The sequence below is a fragment of the Heteronotia binoei genome, chromosome 19 (genome assembly GCF_032191835.1).
Source record: "Heteronotia binoei isolate CCM8104 ecotype False Entrance Well chromosome 19, APGP_CSIRO_Hbin_v1, whole genome shotgun sequence".
Classification (NCBI taxonomy): domain Eukaryota; kingdom Metazoa; phylum Chordata; class Lepidosauria; order Squamata; family Gekkonidae; genus Heteronotia; species Heteronotia binoei.
Genome location: NC_083241.1, coordinates 41,679,947 through 41,703,003, shown reverse-complemented (window position 1 = coordinate 41,703,003; position 23,057 = coordinate 41,679,947). Strand labels below are relative to the sequence as shown.

General features: G+C 45.0%; 1 protein-coding gene across 2 annotated transcripts in view; it reads right to left on the bottom strand.

Annotated features, from left to right (window-relative positions):
* VPS13C (vacuolar protein sorting 13 homolog C) overlaps positions 1-23,057 on the bottom strand; it is a 189,993-nt gene that overhangs the window by 73,552 nt on the left and 93,384 nt on the right. For both annotated transcript variants that reach the window (XM_060259893.1, XM_060259892.1), the window contains 7 exons: positions 10,353-10,497; positions 9,645-9,801; positions 7,251-7,375; positions 6,903-7,072; positions 4,070-4,311; positions 2,275-2,504; positions 488-574 (listed from right to left, as the gene is read on the bottom strand). In XM_060259893.1, the coding sequence (XP_060115876.1) occupies positions 488-574; positions 2,275-2,504; positions 4,070-4,311; positions 6,903-7,072; positions 7,251-7,375; positions 9,645-9,801; positions 10,353-10,497 (1,156 nt within the window). The remainder of the gene's footprint in view (positions 1-487; positions 575-2,274; positions 2,505-4,069; positions 4,312-6,902; positions 7,073-7,250; positions 7,376-9,644; positions 9,802-10,352; positions 10,498-23,057) is intronic.

Here is a 23,057-nt window from a genome sequence, read left to right as displayed (position 1 = left end):
AAAACAAAAATCCATCCGATTGAGGGCAACGTCCACAAAGAATTAAGGCAGGGAAGGACAACACCACATCCTGCACACCCAGACCCGATCAGAAAATTGCACTCCCCACACAATATTTTGGACTCTACCCCATACCACAAGGAGAGATCTCCACTACTCCTTTCCCTAAGGTACTTGGGATTTGCCAACAAAAGAGAAAACTCCAGATTCACATACAAACTAAGGGGGGAGAGGAAGAGGCCGAAGCAGTGGACTCATCAGCCCAAATCCACACACTAAATTTTTAAATTTAAAATATTTCTATGCTGCCTTTCCACCCAATATAGTCTGGGAGCTTTATATGGTTTTAAAAAAAACAACAACCCTGATTTTGTAATTTATAAAACACTACAACTGTCTACTATGAAATCTGAAATTAATATAACAGGATTTTCTGGAGGGGAAAAATGAAATCTTATAGTATCGTGCTCCAGTGATGTTTACTGACCTTTACAATAAATTCATCTATTGTCACAGATGCTTTCTGTGCTTCGGAAGTCTGTACTGTGGCTTTCAGGGAACATGGCTGAAGGACCTTAGAAAACACCAGCAAAAAGCAGAAAAATGTTTTTTAAAAGCAAGTGTGCTGTCTTTACAGTATTACACAATGTAAAAATGGAACTTTAAAAAGTAAAGGAAGTCCCCTGTGCAAGTGCCAGTCATTTCTGACTCTGGGGTTATGTTGCATCACGATGTTTTCACAGCAGTCTTTTACACTTTCCCCCCAGCAAGCTGGGTACTCATTTTACCGACCTCAGAAGGATGGAAGGCTGAGTCAACCTCAAGCCGGCTACCTGAACCAGCTTCCGCTGGGATCGAACTCAGGTCGTGAGCAGAAAGCTCAGACTGCAGTACTGAAGCTTTAACACTCTGATGGAACTTTACACACAAACACAAAACCCCCAAAATAAATGCCTTACGACTCATACACTCTAATGCTAGAGAATCTAGTGCTAGGCATTCAATGAAATTGCTGAGCAGTCAGGTTAAAATGGATAAAAGGAAGTCCTTCTTCACCCGAAGGGTGATTAACATGTGGAACTCACTGCCACAGGAGGTAGTGGCAGCTACAAGCATAGCCAGCCACATATATGTGTGTGTGTTTGTGTGTGTATGTATATGTATATTGGCCACTATGTGACACAGAGTGTTGGACTGGATGGGCCATTTGCCTGATCCAACATGGCTTCTCTTATGTTCTTATGACTGGGGCAGTGATGCTCTGTATTTTTGATGCTTTGTGGGGGGCAACAGTGGGAGGGCCTTCTAGTGTCTTGGTCCCACTGGTGGACTTCTGAAGGCACTTGGGTTTTTTGGCCACTGTGTGACACAGAGTGTTGGACTGGATGGGCCATTTGCCTGATCCAACATGGCTTCTCTTATGTTCTTATGTCTGGGGCAGTGATGCTCTGTATTTTTGATGCTTTGTGGGGGGCAACAGTGGGAGGGCTTCTAGTGTCTTGGTCCCACTGGTGGACTTCTGATGGCACTTGGGTTTTTTGGCCACTGTGTGACACAGAGTGTTGGACTGGATGGGCCATTGGCCTGATCCAACATGGCGTCTCTTATGTTCTTATGTGAAACAGAGTGTTGGAATGGATGGGCCATTGGCCTGATCCAACATGGCGTCTCTTATGTTCTTATGTGACACAGAGTGTTGGACTGGATGGGCCATTGGCCTGATCCAACATGGCGTCTCTTATGTTCCTATGTGACACAGAGTGTTGGACAGGAAGGGCCATTGGCCTGATCCAACATGGCGTCTCTTATGTTCCTATGTGACACAGAGTGTTGGACTAGGTGGGCCATTGGTCTGATCCAACATGGCGTCTCTTATGTTCTTATGTGACACAGAGTGTTGGCCTGGATGGGCCATTGGCCTGATCCAACATGGCTTCTCTTATGTTCTTCTGTGACACAGAGTGTTGGACTAGATGGGCCATTGGCCTGATCCAAAATGGCTTCTCTTATGTTCTTCTGTGACACAGAGTGTTGGACTGGATGGGCCATTGGCCTGATCCAACATGGCTTCTCTTATGTTCCTATGTTCTTAATCTGCACAACATTTGTAAAAGATTGTTGTAGATTTCCGGGGCTGCGTGGCCGTGGTCTTGGCATTATGAGACCTGACTTTTCGCCAGCAGCTGTGACTGGCCTCCTCAGAGGTGTAACCCAGAAAACTGGAGTTCTCTCTGGGTCAAAAGCCATTGACAAAATATTTGTACAAGAGCTTACGGTCGTGACGTTCTTCTCTCCCTTCTTGTGGAGGAAAGGGCAAGCCAACACTTTGAGGGCCTTCACTTCTGCAGAGATGTCTTGACCCTGAGGGCCTGCGGACAACCAGAAGTCGCACTCGAAGGAAGCTGCTAAGGCAGGAGCGTCAGCCTTTGTCAAGTTGGCAACAAACACGATTTCTGGGTCTGTGATGTATGCTTTTACCTTCATGCTAGACCGCGGAGCTCCATCTGTAAAAGTGAACGCTTTTTGTGTTGTCAGCCATTCCCGGCTCCACTAAAGAGAAGGCCCAACCGACCCTGTCCAGGCAGCCATTCCAGTCCTGGGGCCACCACAGAGAAGGCCAAAGCCCAGGCAGCAGATGATCTTACAGTCTTAACTGAGAGAATACTCAAACAAAAGTGATGGGCAGGGCACAGGCTAATATGGGAGAGACCAGGAGTGGCCACACTTGCTTAACACAAGAGCCGCATAGAATAAATGTTAGACGTTTGAGAGCCACGAGACGGAAAAGGAAGGAGTGAGGAAAAACGGAAAGGTGGAAAGAAAGCAAATAGATGAGGGGAGGGAGGAGGAAAGGAGAGGTGGAAAGAAAGCAACTTTAAATGCATTCTCCAAGCCGCTAGATGGCTTAGCTTAGAGAAGTGATTCGAAGAGACAGATGCCTTCTCGAAGCTGGCTGATGGGGCAATGGGGGCTTCAAGAACCAATAACATGTGCAAAAGAGCCACATGTGGCTCCTGAGCCACAGTTTGGCCCACCCCTGGGAGAGACCATAAGAATCCCTTCTGTCTCTTGTTTGGCGTAGTGGTTAAGTGTGCAGACTCTTATCTGGGAGAACCAGGTTTGATTCCCCACTCCTCCACTTGCAGCTGCTGGAATGGCCTTGGGTCAGCCATAGCTCTCGGAGTTGTCCTTGAAAGGGCAGCTTCTGGAAGAGCTCTCTCAGCCCCACCCGCCTTACAGAATGTCTGCTGTGGGGAGAGAAGATATAGGACAGGGGTGGCCAACGGTAGCTCTCCAGATGTTTTTTGCCTACAACTCCCATCAGCCCCAGCCATTGGCCATGCTGGCTGGGGCTGATGGGAGTTGTAGGCAAAAAACATCTGGAGAGCTACTGTTGGCCACTCCTGATATAGGAGGTTGTAAGCCGTTCTGAATCTCTGATTCAGAGAGAAGGGTGGGGTATAAATCTGCAATCTTCTTCTGCAGTCTTCCTCCATATTAAAAAGGTAAAGGTAGTCCCCTGTGCAAGCACCAGTCATTTCTGACTCTGGGGTGACATTGCATTCACAACGTTTTCAGGGCAGACTTTTTACGGGGAGGTTTGCCATTGCCTTCCCCAGTCATCTACACTTTCCCCCCAGCAAGCTGGGTACTCATTTGGCCGACTTCGGAAGAATGAAAGGCTGAGTCAACCTGAGCCGGCTACCTGAAACCAGCTTCCACTGGGATTGAACTTAGGTTGTGAGCAGAGAGTTCAGACTGCAGTACTGCAGCTTTACCACTCTGTGCCACGGGGCTGTTCCTCCATATGACACCCTTGCTTTCATAACTTTCCCCAGATTCTGATTACAATCCACTGTACTCTGCAGACGTGGACAAATATTCCAGATTACGTCTAGCACAGCCTGGAAACAGTCCCAATGCAGGCTTTATCCAACATGAATAGGATTAAGTCTGATTAACTCTGCACTGGATGGTGACCAATCTTATGGTTCCCATTATTTTAAACCTTGGGATTACATCAGGCCAGTTTAGGGAGGCTTGCTGCTCCACGCATCTCTCCACTGACCTTTTTCTGGCCGAAGTTTCCCAGGCATCGTGTGCTTTAGCTGGATCTGGGCAGGCCCTTCCGAGGGGGGGGCTGCCGGCATGGACTTGAGGAAGAATTCTGCTACCGTCAGTAGGAACTCTACGCTGGCGCACAAGTAAAGTTTGTCCAGGATGGCTACAACGTCACTTCCGCTTTTATCTTGCTTGTAGTTGATTTTAATCATTACATTATTGCTTTCGCCATCTTTCTTATCTATCATCCTAGGAAGAGAAGGAGAGAAGGGGGGGGGGAACACGTGGTAAGCTACGCAGAACAGGATTTATAAATTGGCTCATTCTTAGCCTCAATTTTTTTTACAGAGCCCCATGGCGCGGTACTGCAGTACTAAGCTCCTTGGCCGAAGCTGGGTTCAGGCAGCCGGCTCCAGGATGACTCAGCCTTCCATCCTTCTGAGGTCGGTCAAATGATTCCCCAGCTTGCTGGGGGGAAAGTGTAAAAGACTGGGGAAGGCAATGGCAAACCACCCTGTAAAAAGTCTGCCATGAAAACATTGTGAAAGCAACGTCACCCCAGAGTCGGAAACGACTGGTGCTTGCACAGGGGACCTTTCCTTTCCTGGCCTAAATTTGCAAAATTGGGTTTTATTTCTACAGGAGCTGTCTGCAAAATTTGCAATCTGCAGGGAGCTATTTAACACCTGTCCAAAGAGAACACTCACGCTCATCAGAGTTCAAAATTATTTTGTTATAACAGGCAGCCTGGCAATTTAATTGCCAGTGTATTACCACGGGATAAAGATTGCCAGCAACGTCCCCTCTCAGCTGTGGAGTCTTGTGAGCAAAAATTCTACTTTGTGAGCTGCTGGCATTAAAATTGTGAGTTGCTGTATAAATTCATATGCTCTGGGGCCATTTTTCCTGAGCGGAGACAAAAATGTGTGAGCTGGAGGTTAAAAATCTGTGAGCTAGCACACACTAACTCAGCTTAGAGCGAACACTGGTTAGCACCTATTTTTTTTTTTTGCATTTGAACTACAGCTTCTTTGGGTTTTCCTATAAAGACAAGACTGCAGAGGAACGACAGGCACCAGGAGTTTGCTTCCCCCTCCCTGCAGACAAAACACAGCTATTCTCCTGCTCATCCCCACCCCTGTACCTTGTCTAATGTTCTAGCCTCAGGCCTGGTTAACGCAGAATGGAGACTGAGGTGGTAGAATGAAACGCAGCACTTCGGACGCTAGGTTAATGCTCCTCAACCTTTTTGAGTCTGCAGGCACCTTTGGAATCCCGACACAGGGCAGTGGGCACAAGCAACCGCAAAATGGCTGCTACGGAAGGTGGAGCCAATCACAAAATGGCCACTATGGGAGGTGGAGCCAGCCACAAAATGTCAAGGAGTGAGGTTATGCACTAACTCTGATGGTGGCTTTTCAGCATTTGAGACATTTGACAGGATGCTTTTGAAGAACGATTTTTAAAATATTCTCTTACGTGCCACACAGCTGACCTTCAGACAAACAGCAAAGATCCTTGTGATGTGATTGCCCAAAGCAGTTCTCCCCTGGACAACCAGAAGCCCTGCTGGGCAAAAGCCCCACTTGGTCCTGTCGCTTTCTCAAAACCCTTGATGGATGCAACAACGGGGACCCCCGATCTAGGCAATGGATTCTGGCTTTGACACTCCTTGACGTAAGAACTGTGCGGAGTGATGGTCTCATAGAGACAGAGCATGGCAGGGATGACGCTTCAGCCTTTCCACCCCGAGGTGGGATTTCTTTTGTACACCTCAGTAACTCAAACAACTTGCAGTTTTCAAAAGGCTTATACATACACACTAATAAGTTTCAAGACCTTACAGATAAACTGTCCCTCTTTCACCAGAGGAAAAGCTTGCAGGATACAGCCCCAGTATCAACGGAGTCTATGTCTTTCCACTAGCACTGCAGACCAACTGGATGCCCAGCGGTTGGCAGTATTTTTTTTTTTGGTAAACCTATTTTTTATTGACTTATAATACAAAATTGCGACTGTATATACAATATAAAATCAACTGGAAACTTAAGAGGTTGCAAATTATAAAAATGTAAATTGTTTCTCTTAGTTCAATAAAGATGCAGTACATTTATAACATTTGGTATCTCAGAATGTACGTGTAAATATTCTAGTATTGGTAGGCAAGTCGCTTCTAAAATCAGATTGGTTTTCTATATTAGATATTGGTTTCATTTACTCATTCAATTTAGCCACAACATATGTATTCAAAATAGTTTTGTACCAAAGATTAACAGATGGTGTTTTTTCTTTTTTTCCCAATTAACAGCTATTACAGATCTGGCTGCATATATTTATTTATTTATTTATTATTTATTCGATTTATATCCCGCCCTCCCCACCGAGGCGGGCTCAGGGCAGCTTACAACATAAAATCTAGAAAAACAGGTTTCTTACCTGTAACTGATGATCTTCGAGTGGTCATCTGTGCAGTCACACACATGGGTTATCCGCCAGGATCGATTCCGACCTCGGAGAATTCAAAGCAATCTTGGAGCGTTAATTCTGGCACTCCAAGATTGCTTTGAAAATTCTCCGAGGTCGGGATCGATCCTGGCGGATAACCCATGTGTGGGACTGCACAGAGACCACGATGAAGATCAATAAGATTAATAAATATTAAAATGCATATACAATAATTTACAATAGTTAAAACAGTAAAATAACAACAAGCAGCATTATACGTTTTTGGATAACATTGCAGTGTTTGGCTTCCATTCTTAAATTCAATCATAGAGATTCGGGAGCGGCTGGCAGTATTTTAAACCGAAAGTTTTTAATTTCATAGCAAAAGAGCTAACCTGGATGTAGCTCTCTGAATCCCTTCTCGGAGATCATCCAGCGTACATTTTTTCAGCGTCGTGTTAACATCCATGGAGCCGTCTGAAAACATTTTTCCCGTTGAGTTCATAACGTCCAGCCTGAGTTCTCCGAGACGCAAGCTATTATTGTGGAGCGAAAGCATGGATTTCTAGAAAACAGACGAAAGTGGCCAATGGGGGAAAAGATTTTGTGCAGAATCTGGAAGGCTTGAAAGTGCATCAACAGTCTACCGAGCGAAGGCCTGAGGATTCCCCCCCGCTCCTTAATTCACTATTTAGCTGACAAAAAGCAAAGCATTTTTTTCCCCTTCTCAAGGCTTCACAAACCTGGTTGTCATCAATATTGTAGAGAATGACAGAAAGTGACTCAAAGTCAAAGTCAAACATAAGGGCTGCAGTTTCTGTAGGCTTTAATTCACTAACACGCCTCTGTCCTGAAGAGATGGAAGTGTCTGAAATATTTAGAATAAAAAAGGAACACTTGAAACTACAGTGACTTGGGAGAAAGAGCAACAATGCCCATTTAAGCTGCGTTCAGACATGACGAATACACCTCAGTATCTCTGGACTCATGTGCAAGCTTCTTCCCTCCCTTCCTGTTGCTTAGGAGGGGAGCCACGATGGAAGACTTCACTAGTTTTTCCCTTGATGTATCTGAATCTGAGTCCCTTATCAGATTACTTACCCCCCCCCCTTAACAATAACTACAATTCCAAGCTGGCATAAAGCCATGTGAATTCAAGTATAAGAAGATGATATTGGATTTATATCCCGCCCTCCACTCCGAAGAGTCTCAGAGCGGCTCATAATCTCCTTTCCCTTCCTCCCCCACAACAGACACCCTGTGAGGTAGATGAAGATATTGGATTTATATCCCGCCCTCCACTCCAAAGAGTCTCAGAGCGGCTCACAATCTCCTTTCCCTTCCTCCCCCACAACGGACACCATGTGAGGTAGATGAAGATATTGGATTTATATCCTGCCCTCCACTCCGAAGAGTCTCAGAGCGGCTCACAATCTCCTTTCCCTTCCTCCCCCACAACAGACACCCTGTGAGGTAGATGAAGATACTGGATTTATATCCCGCCCTCCACTCCGAAGAGTCTCAGAGCGGCTCATAATCTCCTTTCCCTTCCTCCCCCACAATAGACACCCTGTGAGGTAGATGAAGATATTGGATTTATATCCCGCCCTCCACTCCAAAGAGTCTCAGAGCGGCTCACAATCTCCTTTCCCTTCCTCCCCCACAACGGACACCATGTGAGGTAGATGAAGATATTGGATTTATATCCTGCCCTCCACTCCGAAGAGTCTCAGAGCGGCTCACAATCTCCTTTCCCTTACTCCCCCGCAACAGACACCCTGTGAGGTAGATGAAGATATTGGATTTATATCCTGCCCTCCACTCCGAAGAGTCTCAGAGCGGCTCACAATCTCCTTTCCCTTCCTCCCCCACAACAGACACCCTGTGAGGTAGATGAAGATATTGGATTTATATCCTGCCCTCCACTCCGAAGAGTCTCAGAGCGGCTCACAATCTCCTTTCTCTTACTCCCCCACAACAGACACCCTGTGAGGTAGATGAAGATATTGGATTTATATCCCACCCTCCACTCCGAAGAGTCGCAGAGCGGCTCACAATCTCCTTTCCCTTCCTCCCCCACAACAGACACCCTGTGAGGTAGATGAAGATATTGGATTTATATCCCACCCTCCACTCCGAAGAGTCTCAGAGCGGCTCACAATCTCCTTTCCCTTCCTTCCCCACAACAGACACCCTGTGAGGTGGATGAAGATATTGGATTTATATCCCGCCCTCCACTCCAAAGAGTCTCAGAGCGGCTCATAATCTCCTTTCCCTTCCTCCCCCACAATAGACACCCTGTGAGGTAGATGAAGATATTGGATTTATATCCCGCCCTCCACTCCAAAGAGTCTCAGAGCGGCTCACAATCTCCTTTCCCTTCCTCCCCCACAACGGACACCATGTGAGGTAGATGAAGACATTGGATTTATATCCCGCCCTCCACTCCTAAGAATCTCAGAGCGGCTCACAATCTCCTTTACCTTCCTCCCCCACAACAGACACCCTGTGAGGTGGGTGGGGCTGGAGAGGGCTCTCACAGCAGCTGCCCTTTCAAGGACAACCTCTGCCAGGGCTATGGCTGACCCAAGGCCATGCTCGCAAGTGCAAGTGGAGGAGTGGGGAATTGAACCCGGTAATCCCATATAAGAGTCCACTCACTTAACCACTACGCCACTAAACCACTACACCAAACAAGCCATGTTGGATCAGGCCAAGGGCCAATCCAATCCAACACTCTGTGCCAAACAGTGCCCCCCCCCCAAAAAAATGAGGTGCCATCAGGAGGTCCACCAGTGGGGTCAGGACACTAGAAGCCCTCCCACTGTCCCCCCCGCCAAGCACCAAGAATACAGAGCATCACAGTGAGCTCCAACAATACACTGTGGCTAGAAGTATGGCTAATAGGATCTAATAATAATAATAATAATGGTGGCTAATAAGATCCCAAGCGTGGCTGCATCACACAAAAATTGCAATTCGTTTACAGTATTTGAATAGAGTTTATATCTAAGTTAGTCATTTAGCTGCCAAACCTGTTGCCGTTAAAGAACTTGCCACAAAATACTGTGCTTGAGAGAACGACCAAACATTTTAATCACAGCTATAACGAGCTTTGGGGGAAAAGAAGAACAAACCTTCACGAACATCAGCTTCGGCTTCAACTCTGCCTTTTTTTAACATCGGGCTCATCGGTGTGGTCGGCTGGGTAACTCTTGAATGTGCAGCAGCTTCACCAAGATTTTCCAGCAAAATTTTCATAAGAAGAGTTAAGTCGTCTTGACTGAGAGCGATCTGCAAAGCATCCAAATCCACTATTAATTTCCAGGAAGTCTGTTTTTTTTTTAAAAGCAAGAACTATCATTTCTACAACTTCCCTCAACTAACATGGAAGTTCCCCACGTATGTTGCACTCCTCAAATTGTGAGGGAGCAGGAAATTGAAAGATAAAGAGTCTGGAAGCTTCTCCCATTAGTTTGCACAAGACATGCAAGAAAATGGTCATCTTCATTTGCCGCTTCACATTAACCAAGTGATAATAATACCTGAGATCACAGTGACAATGGAAAGGGTTGCTACAGTTGTAGGAACTGTTTCTGGCTGTATAACACAACAGTTGGCAATGTAGCCATGTCCAGCACAGTATCTTAGTGAAATGGCTTTCAGTGAGATTTATTTTTGCCATCCAGCCACAGCTGACAAGCCCATGGGGTTTTTAAAAAGACAAGATGAGTAACTAAAGCAACTAGACCAATCACCCATCATGCCCCGAAGTCGTGCTCATGATAGAAAAGCTTTCCTGCCCTTTATTTATCTCCATTCAGATCAATCACAAGATGTGCTACCTGCATACTCTTTAAGTCTCCTTTGACTGCAATCCCTGGGATTTCTGGATACCAAGCAGCTGCAAGATTCCTCTGGACTGACAAAAGCAGATTTACAGGCTGCAAAATTTCAACATCTGGCTGAGAACTGTTGGCTATTATTGTCCTGCGGAATACAAGTTGGTGTGTTACAGGATATGAAGCCACTGTCTATGGAGCTATTCTCTCATATGACAGAAAGAAGTTTTCCCTAACCCTAACCCTTCCACCCCCAGGCAGTTTTTCTCTAGCTCTACGACATCCTTTTATACATTATGCCAGAATCTGAACTCCTGATCTTCTACAATAAGGTTTTCCATGTTGCATTCAAGTTGCCATGTGAGCTCCAAAGACATCTCCACAGGCTAATTACATTTTTACCCCACCCTTCCTCTAAAGAGCTCAGCGTAGTGCGTGTGGCTCTCCCCTCCACCCTTTTATCCTCACAACGACCCTGTGAGGCAGGTTAGGCTGCGCAACAGTGAGTGGCCCAAGGTCACCCAGGGAGTTTTCATGCAGCGCAGGTTCTCCCGTGCCCAGGTCATCGCTCTAAACCACGACCTGAGGCTTGCTCTCAACACCTTATAGCAGCATCAGCCTCAGATCAACTTGGGAAGAAAGTCCAACGAAGGGCTGCCTGGCGACTCAAAGCCTCAGCATCATGTGATTAAGGCAGTGGACACGGCTATGTCTTCTCCTTGGAAGGTGCCCAAAGGAAGGTGTCCTATAGGACACAGCTCAGGGATAGAGCATCCACTCGGCAGGCAGAAGGTTCTGATTCAATTCTTGGGCATCTCCAGGAAAAAAAGACCAGGCAGCAGGAGATGGGAAAGACCTCAGCTTGTGACGCTGGAGAGCAGCTGCCAGTCTGAGTAGATCTTGATGGACCAAAGGTCTGATTCAGTATAAGGCAGCTTCACAAGTACAAATCACAGAGAGGTTTCAATTTAACTTACTGACTTTGAAAAAGAAGATGGTATTTGATTTATAACCTGCCCTCCACTCCAAATATCAAAGGTCTCAGGGCGGCTCATGGTCTCCTTTACCTTCCGCACCCCCCCCCCCCGCGACAACAGACACCCTGTGAGGTGGGTGGGGCTGAGAGAGCTCTGACAGAAGCTGCTCTTTCAAGGACAACCTCTACCAGAGCTATGGCTGACCCAAGGCCATTCCAGCAGGTGCAAGTGGAGGAGTGGGGAATCAGACCTGGTTCTCCCAGATAAGAGTCCGCACACTTAACCACTACACCAAACTGGCTCTCAAATATTCAAAGATGGTCAGGATATGGAATAGAAGAAGAAGAAAAACAGGTTGCTTACCTGTAACTTATGATCTTCGAGTGGTCATCTGTGCAGTCACACACATGGGTTTTCCCGCTGGAACGAACCCGACCTCGGAGAATTCAAAGCTAGCCTTAGGCGTTATTTTTGGCGCGCACTTCCTCCCGCCCTGGGGAGCAGGCATCCACTGCGCATGCCTGGAGCGGGGGGAAGGCGCTCCACCCACCAGTTTCTTTCCAGCCGCTGTTAAGTGCAAGATAGTCTGAGAAATGTAGAATCGCATAAACAGCAGCGGGGACGGATGGGTGGGCGTGTGTGACTGCACAGATGACCACTCGAAGATCATAAGTTACAGGTAAGCAACCTGTTTATCTTCTTCGTGGTCTCTGTGCAGTCCCACACATGGGTGACTGATAAGCTAACCTGCACGGAGGTGGGTGCTGTTTCTGAAAGAGAAATTTCAGAAGTTAGGTTATACATAACAGATGGATAAAGGTACTTCCACTCACCATTGGAGGGCATGGCATCTCAGTTGAAAATGGAGCGGAGTACGGCTTGCCCGAAGGAAGAATCTCGCCTTGCATGAATGTCCATAGCATAATGCGTGGCGAAGGTGGACGATGAAGACCACACTGCTGCTGCACAGATGTCTTCAACGGGTATGCCCCTCGCAAAGGCGGAGGATGTGGCTAGTGCCCTAGTAGAGTGTCCCCTTAGAGGTTCTGGAACTGGTTGTTTAGCTAACTTGTAACAAAGTGATATAGCCTCAACCAGCCACTTAGACAGTCTCTGTATAGAGAGTTTCTGTCCCTTCTTGTGGGTTCCGTAGGAGACGAACAATGCGGTATCTTTACGGAATGCAGCAGTCCTGTCCAAATAGAAGGCAAGGGCTCGACGCACGTCGAGGTTATGGAGGGATTTCTGTCCCGAGTCCGAGGGGTGTTGGAAAAAGGATGGCAAAGTGGTTACACTTTGGAGGTGGAAGGGTGACACCACTTTAGGTAAGAAGTTTGGGTCCGGCCTTAGAACCACTCTGTCGTGATGAAAGACAGTGTAGGGCGGATCAGATCGAAAAGCGCAAATGTCACTGGCCCTTTTAGCTGAGGTGAGTGCAACTAGCAGGGCTGTTTTCCACGATAAAAGGTGCAGGGGGATAGACCCCATTGGTTCGAAGGGGGGCTTCATCAATTGACTAAGCACGACAGATAGACTCCATGTAGGGCAGAATTGCCTCGTCGGCGGTTTAAGGTGGAGAATGCCCTTCAAGAAGGATTTCGTAACAGGATGTGCGAATACTGTGCGGCCCTCTATGCTCTGGTGGAAGGCGGAGATGGCGGCCAGATGCACCTTAAGTGAGGAGTAAGTGAGGCCAGATTCCGAAAGAGAGACGGTGTAAGTAAGGATCTGCGAGATGGAGGAGGACGCAGGGTGGAAATTATTGCGCATGGCATATTGAGTAAAGCGTTTCCATTTGGCGGTGTAGGATTTCCTAGTAGAAGGCTTCCTGGCGTTTAGAAGGATGTGTCTGACATCGTCAGGAAAACCTAAAAACTGATCTTCCAAGCTGTTAATTTGAGGACTGAAGGATTGTGGTGTAGGACCCTGCCCTTCTGTTGTGACAGAAGATCCTGTACCTGCCGGAAGCAGTGATAAGTCCTGTTCGATAGGAGGAGTAGAGTGGTAAACCACGCCTGGCGCGGCCACCAAGGAGTGATCAAGACACAGTTCGTGTGGTCCAGCTGCAATTTCTGAATTGTCCTTGTTATGAGCGGGATCGGTGGAAAAAGGAAATGAAGTGGGCCGTTCCACGTTTGTAGGAACGCATCCCCTGGTGACAGGGAGGATGGGGGGCCTCTCATGTAGAAAATGTCGCATTGAGCGTTGTCCGGGGACGCAAAGACATCTATGGTTGGGACACCAAACATAGTGAAGACAGGGAGGAGATACTTCCTGTTGATAGACCATTCGTGATCGTTCACTGTCATCCTGCTCAGAGTATCTGCTTGCGTATTCTTTTTTTTTTTTTTTTTTTTTTTTTTTTTAACGTTTAAAGAAGTTTATTACACCCAAGTGAAAATAGACAAACAATACATAAAAACATACAAAAAAAGAAAAAACTAACAACCACACCTACATATAACACACAAGTCATACAGGTCAAACATCTTGCTTCCCTCCACCTCCCATGCATACTCTCAGTCACCCCTGGGGTGATCAGAGACATACTGTTTCCTTTTCAGTTATTCCCATGTCAATCCTTTACTTTTAACCCAAGAATAAATTGGTTCCCAACTCTCTTTACATTTCAATAAATTTCCATTTCTTATTCTAGTAGTCATAAGATCTAGTTCTGCAGCTTCAATAAGTTTAGCCATAAATTCTTCTATGGAGGGGGTTTGGGGTGTTTTCCAATATTTAGCAAACAATATTCTCGCGGTGGTAACAATGTACATTAGTGACTTAATTATGCTGAGAGGGAAATCTTCTCTACACACATTTAAAAGATATAATTCCGGTGAATGAGGTATCTTAACTTTTAGAATTTTTTGAGCCCAAATATTAATTAATGCCCAGTATTTTTTAGCATGCTCGCATCTCCACCAAATATGTATTAATGAGCCCTTAGTCTTTTTACATTTCCAGCATTTGTTGGAATAGCTGGGATATATTTTGGCTAGGCGGTCCGGGGTTAGGTACCAGCGATGGATCATTTTGTACAAGTTTTCTTTGTACAGGGCCGGCAAGGTTAACTTCACGTTCCGTTTCCATATTTTCTCCCAATCGTCTAAAGTCAAGTTAAGGTCCATATCTCTTAGCCATTTTATCCATGATTCCTTGACCACCTCCTCCTGCATTTTTTCTCCCAATAGCCATTCATATATTTTGGAGATTAGTTTTTGGTCAGTCTGAATAATTTGATCCAGGTCATTCAGTTTCTTGGGAAATCCTCTTTCTTTATCTTTTTGATAACAGGATTGTATCTGACACTTCAGCCACCAATCTATTGAAGTCATTTCTTCCATTCTTAGGTTATTTTGTTTATCTAGTAGACTTTGGTAGTCAGTTGATTTATTCCATTCATAGATATTTGGATGGGTATGAGCCTCAACTGGTGAGACCCATAGTGGGGTATAAAGGTAAAATTTCCTAATTTCCATCCAGACTCTGTAAAGGGATCTTCTTATCTCATGCCTCCAAAATGGACTGTTAGGGGGAGGGTTCTGATACCAGAGATATCCATGCCATCCTTTTCCCAACCCTGCCCCCTCAATAATCAACATTCTCTTATCCTCCAGTACAAACCACTCTTTCAACCAGACAATACGACAAGCCTTATGATATAAGGTCCATTCTGGTAAGGCGAAACCCCCTCTGAGTTTACTATCTTGGAGGACTTTTAGTCGGATTCTAGGCTTTTTTTTCTGCCAGATGAAAACTGAAATAATTTTATTGATCCGTTGAAAAAAAGACTTCGAAAGCATTATAGGAATCATCTGAAATAGAAACAAGATTCTTGGTAATATGTTCATTTTTATGGTTGCTATCCTGCCCAAAAGTGAAATATGCAAATCTTGCCATCTGTTTAAGTCTTCTTGAATTTCTTTTATCAGTTTCTCATAATTATCTCGATATAGGTTTTTGAGCTCATTCGTCATTTGGATTCCCAGATATCTTATTTTCTTTCCATGCACAAATTCTGATTGGGTTTCAAATTGGTTTATTTGTTCTTTATTCATATTTTTCGTAAAAAATTTCGTTTTCTGCACGTTGATCTTAAGACCCGATACTTGTCCATACTGTTTAAATGTTTCTTTAAATTGACCAATAGATGAATTTGGATCTTCTAAGATACATAGCATATCGTCCGCAAAAGCTCTAATCTTCAACTCCTCTCCCCTGATTCGGATACCCTTTATTTTATCCTCCTCTCTTATTCTTTGCAGTAAGAGCTCTAATGTTAGAATAAATAGTAGTGGGGATAAGGGGCAGCCTTGTCTTGTACCTTGAGCTATATCAATCATTTCTGTTTTGGTGCTGTTAAAACTGATCTTTGCGTTTTGTGTCGTATATATAGATTCCACCAATTTACAAAAATTTCTTCCGCATCCTACCGCTTCCAATGATTTCAAAATAAACTTCCAATTCACGTTATCGAAGGCTTTTTCAGCGTCCACGAATATTAATGCTACTTGCTTCTCAGGGTGTTCTTTGTAGTATTCAATGACATTCATTAGAAATCTTACATTTTGCCGCATTTGTCTCCCTGGGACAAATCCAGTTTGGTCTTCATGTATAACAGCACTAATAACTTTCTTAAATCTGTTCGCCAGTACCGTAGCAAAAATTTTGTAATCGCTATTTAGTAAGGAAATAGGCCTGTAATTTCTAATCTCCGTTGAATCGGTACCTTCTTTATGTATCAATGTGATAAGGGCCTCTTTCCAAGATGTGGGAATTTCATGTTGATTTTGTATGTCTTCAATAACTTTCTTATATGGAATAAGGGTTTCTTCTTCAAAAGTCTTGTAAAATTCAATAGGAAGGCCATCTGGTCCTGGTGCTTTGTTTGGTTTCTGTTGGTTCATTGCCTCTACGATTTCGTGCATAGTAATTGGAACTTCCAATTTCTCTCTTTGTTCTTCTGTTAGCTGTTTTAATTTGGATTTCAGAGTATATTCTTGCTGTAACTGGTTGGAGATCTCTTGACCTTTGTATAAATTTTGGTAAAAATTTTGGATTATTTTTTTCATCTGATTCATTTGTGTTGTCTCCTTCCCTTCTCCATCTCTAAGGGACTTTATAATTTTTTTACTTCTTTCTTTTTTAAGCTTATATGCTAACCATCTGCTAGCTTTGTTCGCACTCTCAAAGTGGACTTGCTTCATCCATTTTATCTTCTTTTCCACTTCATCCATAAGTAATAAATTAATTTGGTGTTGGATGGCCAAAATCTTAAGTTTTATCTCCTTCATGTTCTTCATCTTTAACTGTTTTTCTTGTTCATTTAATTTTTGAACTAGGTCTTTGTAGGACTTCAGGCGTTCTTTTTTCCTACCCGCTGTGTATCTTATAGCAATCCCACGAAGGAAGGCTTTAAAGGCGTCCCAAACAGTAAACATACTAGTGTCCTTAGTTAAATTAAATTGGAAGAATTCTTTTATTTCCCTCTTAGTTGTTTCCAGAAATTTTGTCTCCTTCAAAATTTGCAAATTAAGAGTCCAACGAAAATTTTTCGGGGGTCCTAATAAGTTGATCTGAATTGGACTATGATCCGCAAAAGTTCTGGGTAAGATGTCCACTTGTGCAACTGACAACATTGACTCAGCGGATAGCCAACACATGTCAATTCTCGACCAGCATTTGTGTACCGAAGAATAATAGGTGTAATCTTTCGTTAAAGGATTCTTAGTCCTCCATACATCCAGCAGGTTAAACTCATCTGCTAATTTCAAAAATTCTTTCGGTAATCCACTTCGCAGCTTCCTTTTTTTAATTTCTTCAAATTTCTTATCTTTTTCTGTGTCGAACACCGCATTAAAGTCTCCAATAATACAACAATTTTTCGGTTCAATTTCCGTCAGTTTTTCATGCAGAGTTTTGTAAAATTTTCCCAAGTTTTCATTAGGGGCATAAATGTTCACTAATATCAGTTTGTTGCCACAATGATCTATCTCCACTATTAGCATTCTTCCCTTGTTATCTGAATATAAACAGTTTGATTGAATGGATTTAGGCACGTATATGGCAACCCCTTTCCTTTTTTTTTCCGGATCAGATGAATGGTATAGAGTGCCTAACTTCGCATTTTGTAGGTATTTTACATCTTTTTCTTGGATATGCGTCTCCTGTAGACAAATTATTGCAGAGGCAGTCTTTTTTAGTTGCTGGAAAATCCTTCTTCTCTTGCCCGGTTCATTTAGACCGTTGACATTAACTGATATTATTTGTACTTCAGTCTTGGTATTCATTTTAGCAAGTCTACACTATCTGCCTTAACTTTGGATACTTTTTTGGTTAGCGTCCTTGTCTTTACTCTTTTGTTCTGGAACTTCTGCCCAATTTCCTCTTCCACTTTGCTTGAGTCCTCTTCTTCTTCTTGGTCTTCTTGCTCGTCCCCCGTTTCGGATTCCCGGCTACTTGGGTCTACGTACTGATCCCAGAATTCCTCTAGTTTTTCCAGTGAGGTTATGTTCTGTCTTTTTGTATGGTATGTAAAGAACATCCCTTCTGGCACCAACCATTTAAATTGCACTGAGTGTCGCGTCAGCCACATTGCTAATTTTCGATATTTGGCTCTACGTTGCCGAACTTCCCAGGGAACTTCCTTCAACACCTTGATATTAGTCTCCTTCCACTTCAGTTCCCGATCTTTAGTCTTTTTAAGGATTCTTTCGCATGTTGCAAGGCGGGTGAATTTAACTTGTACTTCTCTTGCTAATTTATACTTCCTCGTATAATTGGAGGAGACTCTTTTCACCCACTCAATATCTCTCCTTCCTTCTTCCAGCCACTCTTCATCTTCAAAGGTTAACAATTCTATAATCTTCTCTGTTAAATTTTCACCTTTTTCTTCTGGCAAGTTTTGAAAGCGTAATATATACGCTGCCTTCTCCACCTCAAGTTTTATTACCCTTTCCTCGAGTTGAGCCACACTTTCTTTGTTTCCTCTCGCAATATTGGATACTTCTTTCTCTTTTTCCACAATTTTATCTACCTTAGCAGTCAAACAATGAATCTGTTGGGTATTCCCTAATAATTGTTTTTGGAATTCTTCAAGTTGTTTGTTCGTTTTTGTTATCTGTCCCATTAAGTCAGTTTTCATATTTTCTAGTGCCTCTTGATTTTGCCTAAAACCCTCCATCACAATGCTCTGCAGCTTTTCAATAGCCTCTTGATTTGTTACCTCTGGTGTTTTTTTACCCCCTCCTGTCGCTGGGGTAGGAGAAGGAGTACCTTGCCCAAATTTTTTTGGACCCATTTCTGTTCCGCAAGGGCTTTCAGAGTAGCTAGCTTAATTATTAAATGTTAGGCTATGTTAGTTGGACAATTGGTTCAACCAGATTCTCTAACTCTTATATAAAATCAAACCATTCAATTCATTGGTACCTTAGTTCATTAATTAAACCCAACAATTTATCTGCACCTTAACTGGTTATCAACCCCTTAACTCATTACATTAAACAATCAAGGTTTCAAGTTAATTGGTACAGTCCTCCTAGTTTCCTACTATATGGTTCACTAATACAGTGAAGTTTTCAATAAGTAACACAATACCTTAATCTCTCAGAAGCTCTATTCAGTAACAGTTACTTTCCTTGATACACCAGTTATATATTATCCTTCTTACCACTATACAGCAAATTTACTATCCACAGCAATCTTCAGTTCTTTGTCAATCAGTTCAATTTCTTATCTATAATTTGTCCTACAGTCTTACAGTCAGGTCCTCTTCTATTCACTCCAGTCACTCTCTCTATCCACCTCCTTTCTCTTCCTCTTCCCTCGTTCTTCTTTTCCCACACCGCAGTTCCTTCTTCTATACTTCCTTTGTTCCTTCTTCTTTTCTTCTTTTCTTCTCTTCCTCTTCCCCTCTACTGTTTAGTATTAGTTTTTGTTAATTCTCAGTCCCCGAGTTAATCCAGAAAGCCTCCAAGCAGTTTTCAAAAACCCATCTTCAGTGGGGAGACAGCCGCGGCGCAACCGCCACTAAAAACCTCTCCCCACCCTTTGCAAATTGTACACCTCCAAGGTCTTTTATATAACTTCTCTTTAACACCGTTCTAAGCTGTTCACCAGGTCTCAAAACCCATACCTATTCACTCTCCACACAGACGCCATTCTTTTCCCTTCTCTTACTTTCACTTTCAAGCCACATGGCAATTTCAAACGACTTCCCTTTTTCTTTCTCTTTCTCTCTCTTCTTCTTTGTACCTTTTTTCCACTCGACCACTACTGTTAATACTATGTTGTTAACTGCAAGTCACTATAGTCCAAATTATTAGATAATCAAAATTCTAGTCTCTCGGGCTGCACAGTTCAATCTCTCCCGTCACAGCCACAGCCACGATCGCTGTCCGCCATTGATTTTCTCTCCGCTCGCCTTTTCTTCAACTTGCCCGCTCCCCCTTACTGTAAGCGTCTCAGTTTCCCTCCTTCTTTCAATCTTTTTATTTCTTTCCCTCAGCACAGTTTATCGTGGACTTCCCTCCACCTCAGCCCACCACAGTCTCGTACCTGTTATGTTTCGTGCTGTTATTTTCTTGCTTTTCCCCCCGCTTCCCTCCGCTTCTCTCCGCTCTCCGCCGCTGTCCGTTCTCCGTATTTTTTTTTGCCGCCGCCGGCGGCTAGAACTCCAGCGCCAATACAAGTTAGCAAGAGCTGGGATTTCAGTTTAGTCCTTTTTTTGTTCTTTGAAAGGAATGAATCTATTGTCTCCTTTCACTCCTTGTCCGGTGGCCCGGTTGATCGCTGAAGCGTCGCTGAAGCATCGGCTACAGGGACAGCTGAGGTTGAAAAGAGGAGCCTCCGCTCCCCCCCCCAATCCCCAGAAGCTCCCCAAACTTCGATGTGGCTTCCACCACTTCTTAAGGCGGTGCTCCCCGATGGAGAGCCCCCCTCAAATGCTCAGCAAACTGAGTCGTTTCCCGAGACTCGGGAAAAGCCGCTCAGCCGCACCACGCCATTACCGGAAGTCATCTGCTTGCGTATTCTGCACTCCTGGTAAGTGCACTGCAGTCAGATGGATTTTGTGGGCGATGCTCCAATGCCACAAGCGTAGTGCCATCTTGCAGAGACGGGAGGACGCGGTCCCTCCTTGCCGATTGATATAAAACACAGTCGCCACATTGTCCGATGCTATTTGTATGTGGCGACCGTGCAGAGATGGCAGGAAGGATTTCAGTGACCTGTGAACAGCAAGGAGCTCGAGACAGTTGATATGCAGGAGCTTTTCGTTCGCCGTCCACTGACCTTGGGCCATCAGAGAATCGAGGTGAGCTCCCCACCCCCACCTCGACGCATCTGTGGTGACAACAGTTGAAGGTGATTGTTTCAGGAATGGCATTCCTTGTAGAAGATTGTGCTGGCTTGTCCACCACTGTAGGGATGGCAGAATGTGGTTGGGAGCTGAAAGTAGCGTCCGTTGTGATTGCCTCTGTGGGTGAAAGGTTTTGACGAACCACAGTTGAAGAGGTCGCATGTGGAGCCGAGCATATGAGAGAACAGCGGTTGTTGCTGCCATCAGACCCAACATGCGCTGAAACACGAGAGCTGTTTGTGTCGGATGGGAGATTATACTGTTGGCCAGGGTTTGGATAGTCGTGACCCTGTCCATGGGTAAGTATGCCATATGGTCTGTGGTGGATAGATATGCCCCGATGAATTGTATTGTCTGCGAGGGGGAGAGTTGAGACTTTTGGTGGTTGACCTGCAACCCTAGGGTAGCGAGGAGGTGAAGTGTTATTTGAATGTGCTCCTTGAGCTGCTCTTCCGAGGTTCCCACCATCAACCAATCGTCTATATAGGGGTAAAGGGCTATGCCCCGCTGACGGAGGAACGCTGCTACCACTGCCATACATTTTGTGAAGACCCTTGGTGCGGTTGATAGGCCGAAGGGGAGTGCCCTGAATTGGTAGTGGGCATCCCCTATGGCGAACCTCAGGAATCTTCTGTGGCAGCTGCTGATGGTAATATGGAAGTACGCGTCCTGCAGGTCTATCAGGGCCATCCACGCGTCCTTGGGAATGAGCGGCAGTGTGGACTGTAGGGTAATCATACGGAATTTTGTGGGACGTATGTATTTGTTTAGTCTGCGTAAGTCCAGGATTGGGCGCTGGCCCCCGTCTTTCTTCGGTACCAGAAAGTACCGGGAGTAAAACCCCGTGCGATGGTATTGGGGGGGGATTGGCTCTATGGCCTGTTTGGCCAGAAGGATGTTGATTTCGTCTTTTAGAGCCTGTGAGGGGGGGGGGGGTTACAAGGAAATGCGAGTTCTTTGGTTGTGAGGTGAACTCTATGAAGTAACCCTTCTTTACAATTTGCAGAACCCAAGAGTCCGTTGTTATGGACTGCCAGTTCGATAGGAAGGGGAGGAGTCTGGGAGTGGAGGAGGTGAAGTCAAAGAGACTGCTTGTTTGGAGGAGTGGTCTTTTTGGGAGCTTGCGGTCTTTGGCGTTGTTGAAAGGGTTGCTTTGCAGGGGGTGCCCTTCTTCTCCAGTAATCAGATTGCTTTGGAGATCTGGTGCGCTTGTAAAAGGGGGTCCTCCAAGGTCTCTGCCTGTTACCTTGAGGTTGCTGTTGGGTTACCCCCAGTCGTTTCGCCCTTTTCCTACTGTCATCCACGGTGGTAAGGATGTCATCCGTGGTGGCATTAAACAGGCCCTGCCCATCAAATGGGAGATCTTCTATTTTATACTTAATGTCCTGTTGTAAGGAGGACGAGCGAAGCCAGGCGTGTCTCCTGAGAGCTATTGCGGTTGCCATTGATCTGGATGTGCATCCGACTGAGTGGCGAACAGTGTTAATCTGTTGCTTGCTAAGACGATTGAGCTCTCTTAGCAGTTTGGTGGCCTGTCGTTGTGATGTTTCAGGTAGCGATGGTACCAGAGTGGTGAGCTGTGCTGCAATGTTGTGTGCATATGCCGCAAAATGAGCCATGTAATTATTAATTTTTACTGATGCTGTGGAGATTGAATAAAGTTTTCTCCCCAGTGTATCTAGTTTACGCCCCTCTTTCTCCGGTGGTACAGGGTGGCGTGTTTGCTTAGTTTTTGACGACGAATGCACAATCATAGAGTTAGGCGCTGGATGGTTAAACAAAAATTTTGATTCCGGGGCGTGAATTTTGTACAGTGACTCGACACGTTTGGATGTTGGTGGTATAGAGGCTGGCTTATCCCAGGCCTCTTTGAGGGCCTCTAAGTGTACTGGAAGCATGGGCAATGATGAAGTAGCAGGTAGGTCCGCATTGATCAAATCGTGGACGACATCGGTAACCTTGGGAAGGTCGGTGGTTAACTTAATGTTCAAAGTTGTGGCCATGTCGGTTATGAGGTCCAAATAGGACTTGGCCCCTTCTGAGGGAGAGAGATCTGCAGGCTTGACTATGTCAGAGGCTGGGGAGGCCGGCTGAGATAAGGACTGTGAAGAGTCTGAAGCCTCAAGGTCTGACTCGTCTTCGTCCCGTGGATCCTCGGGATCCGGTGGTAAAGGCGGTTTAGTTTGCTTGGATGTTGACGGTGTAGGAGAGACTGGAACTCGATGGCGAGGCGATACCGCATGTTCGGAACGAGATGACAGGTGGCGTTGGTACCGTGCTGGACTTTGTTGTTGTTGGTACCGTGCTGGACTTTGCTGTTGTTGGTACCGTGCTGGACTTTGCTGCTGTTGGTACCGTGCTTGACTTTGC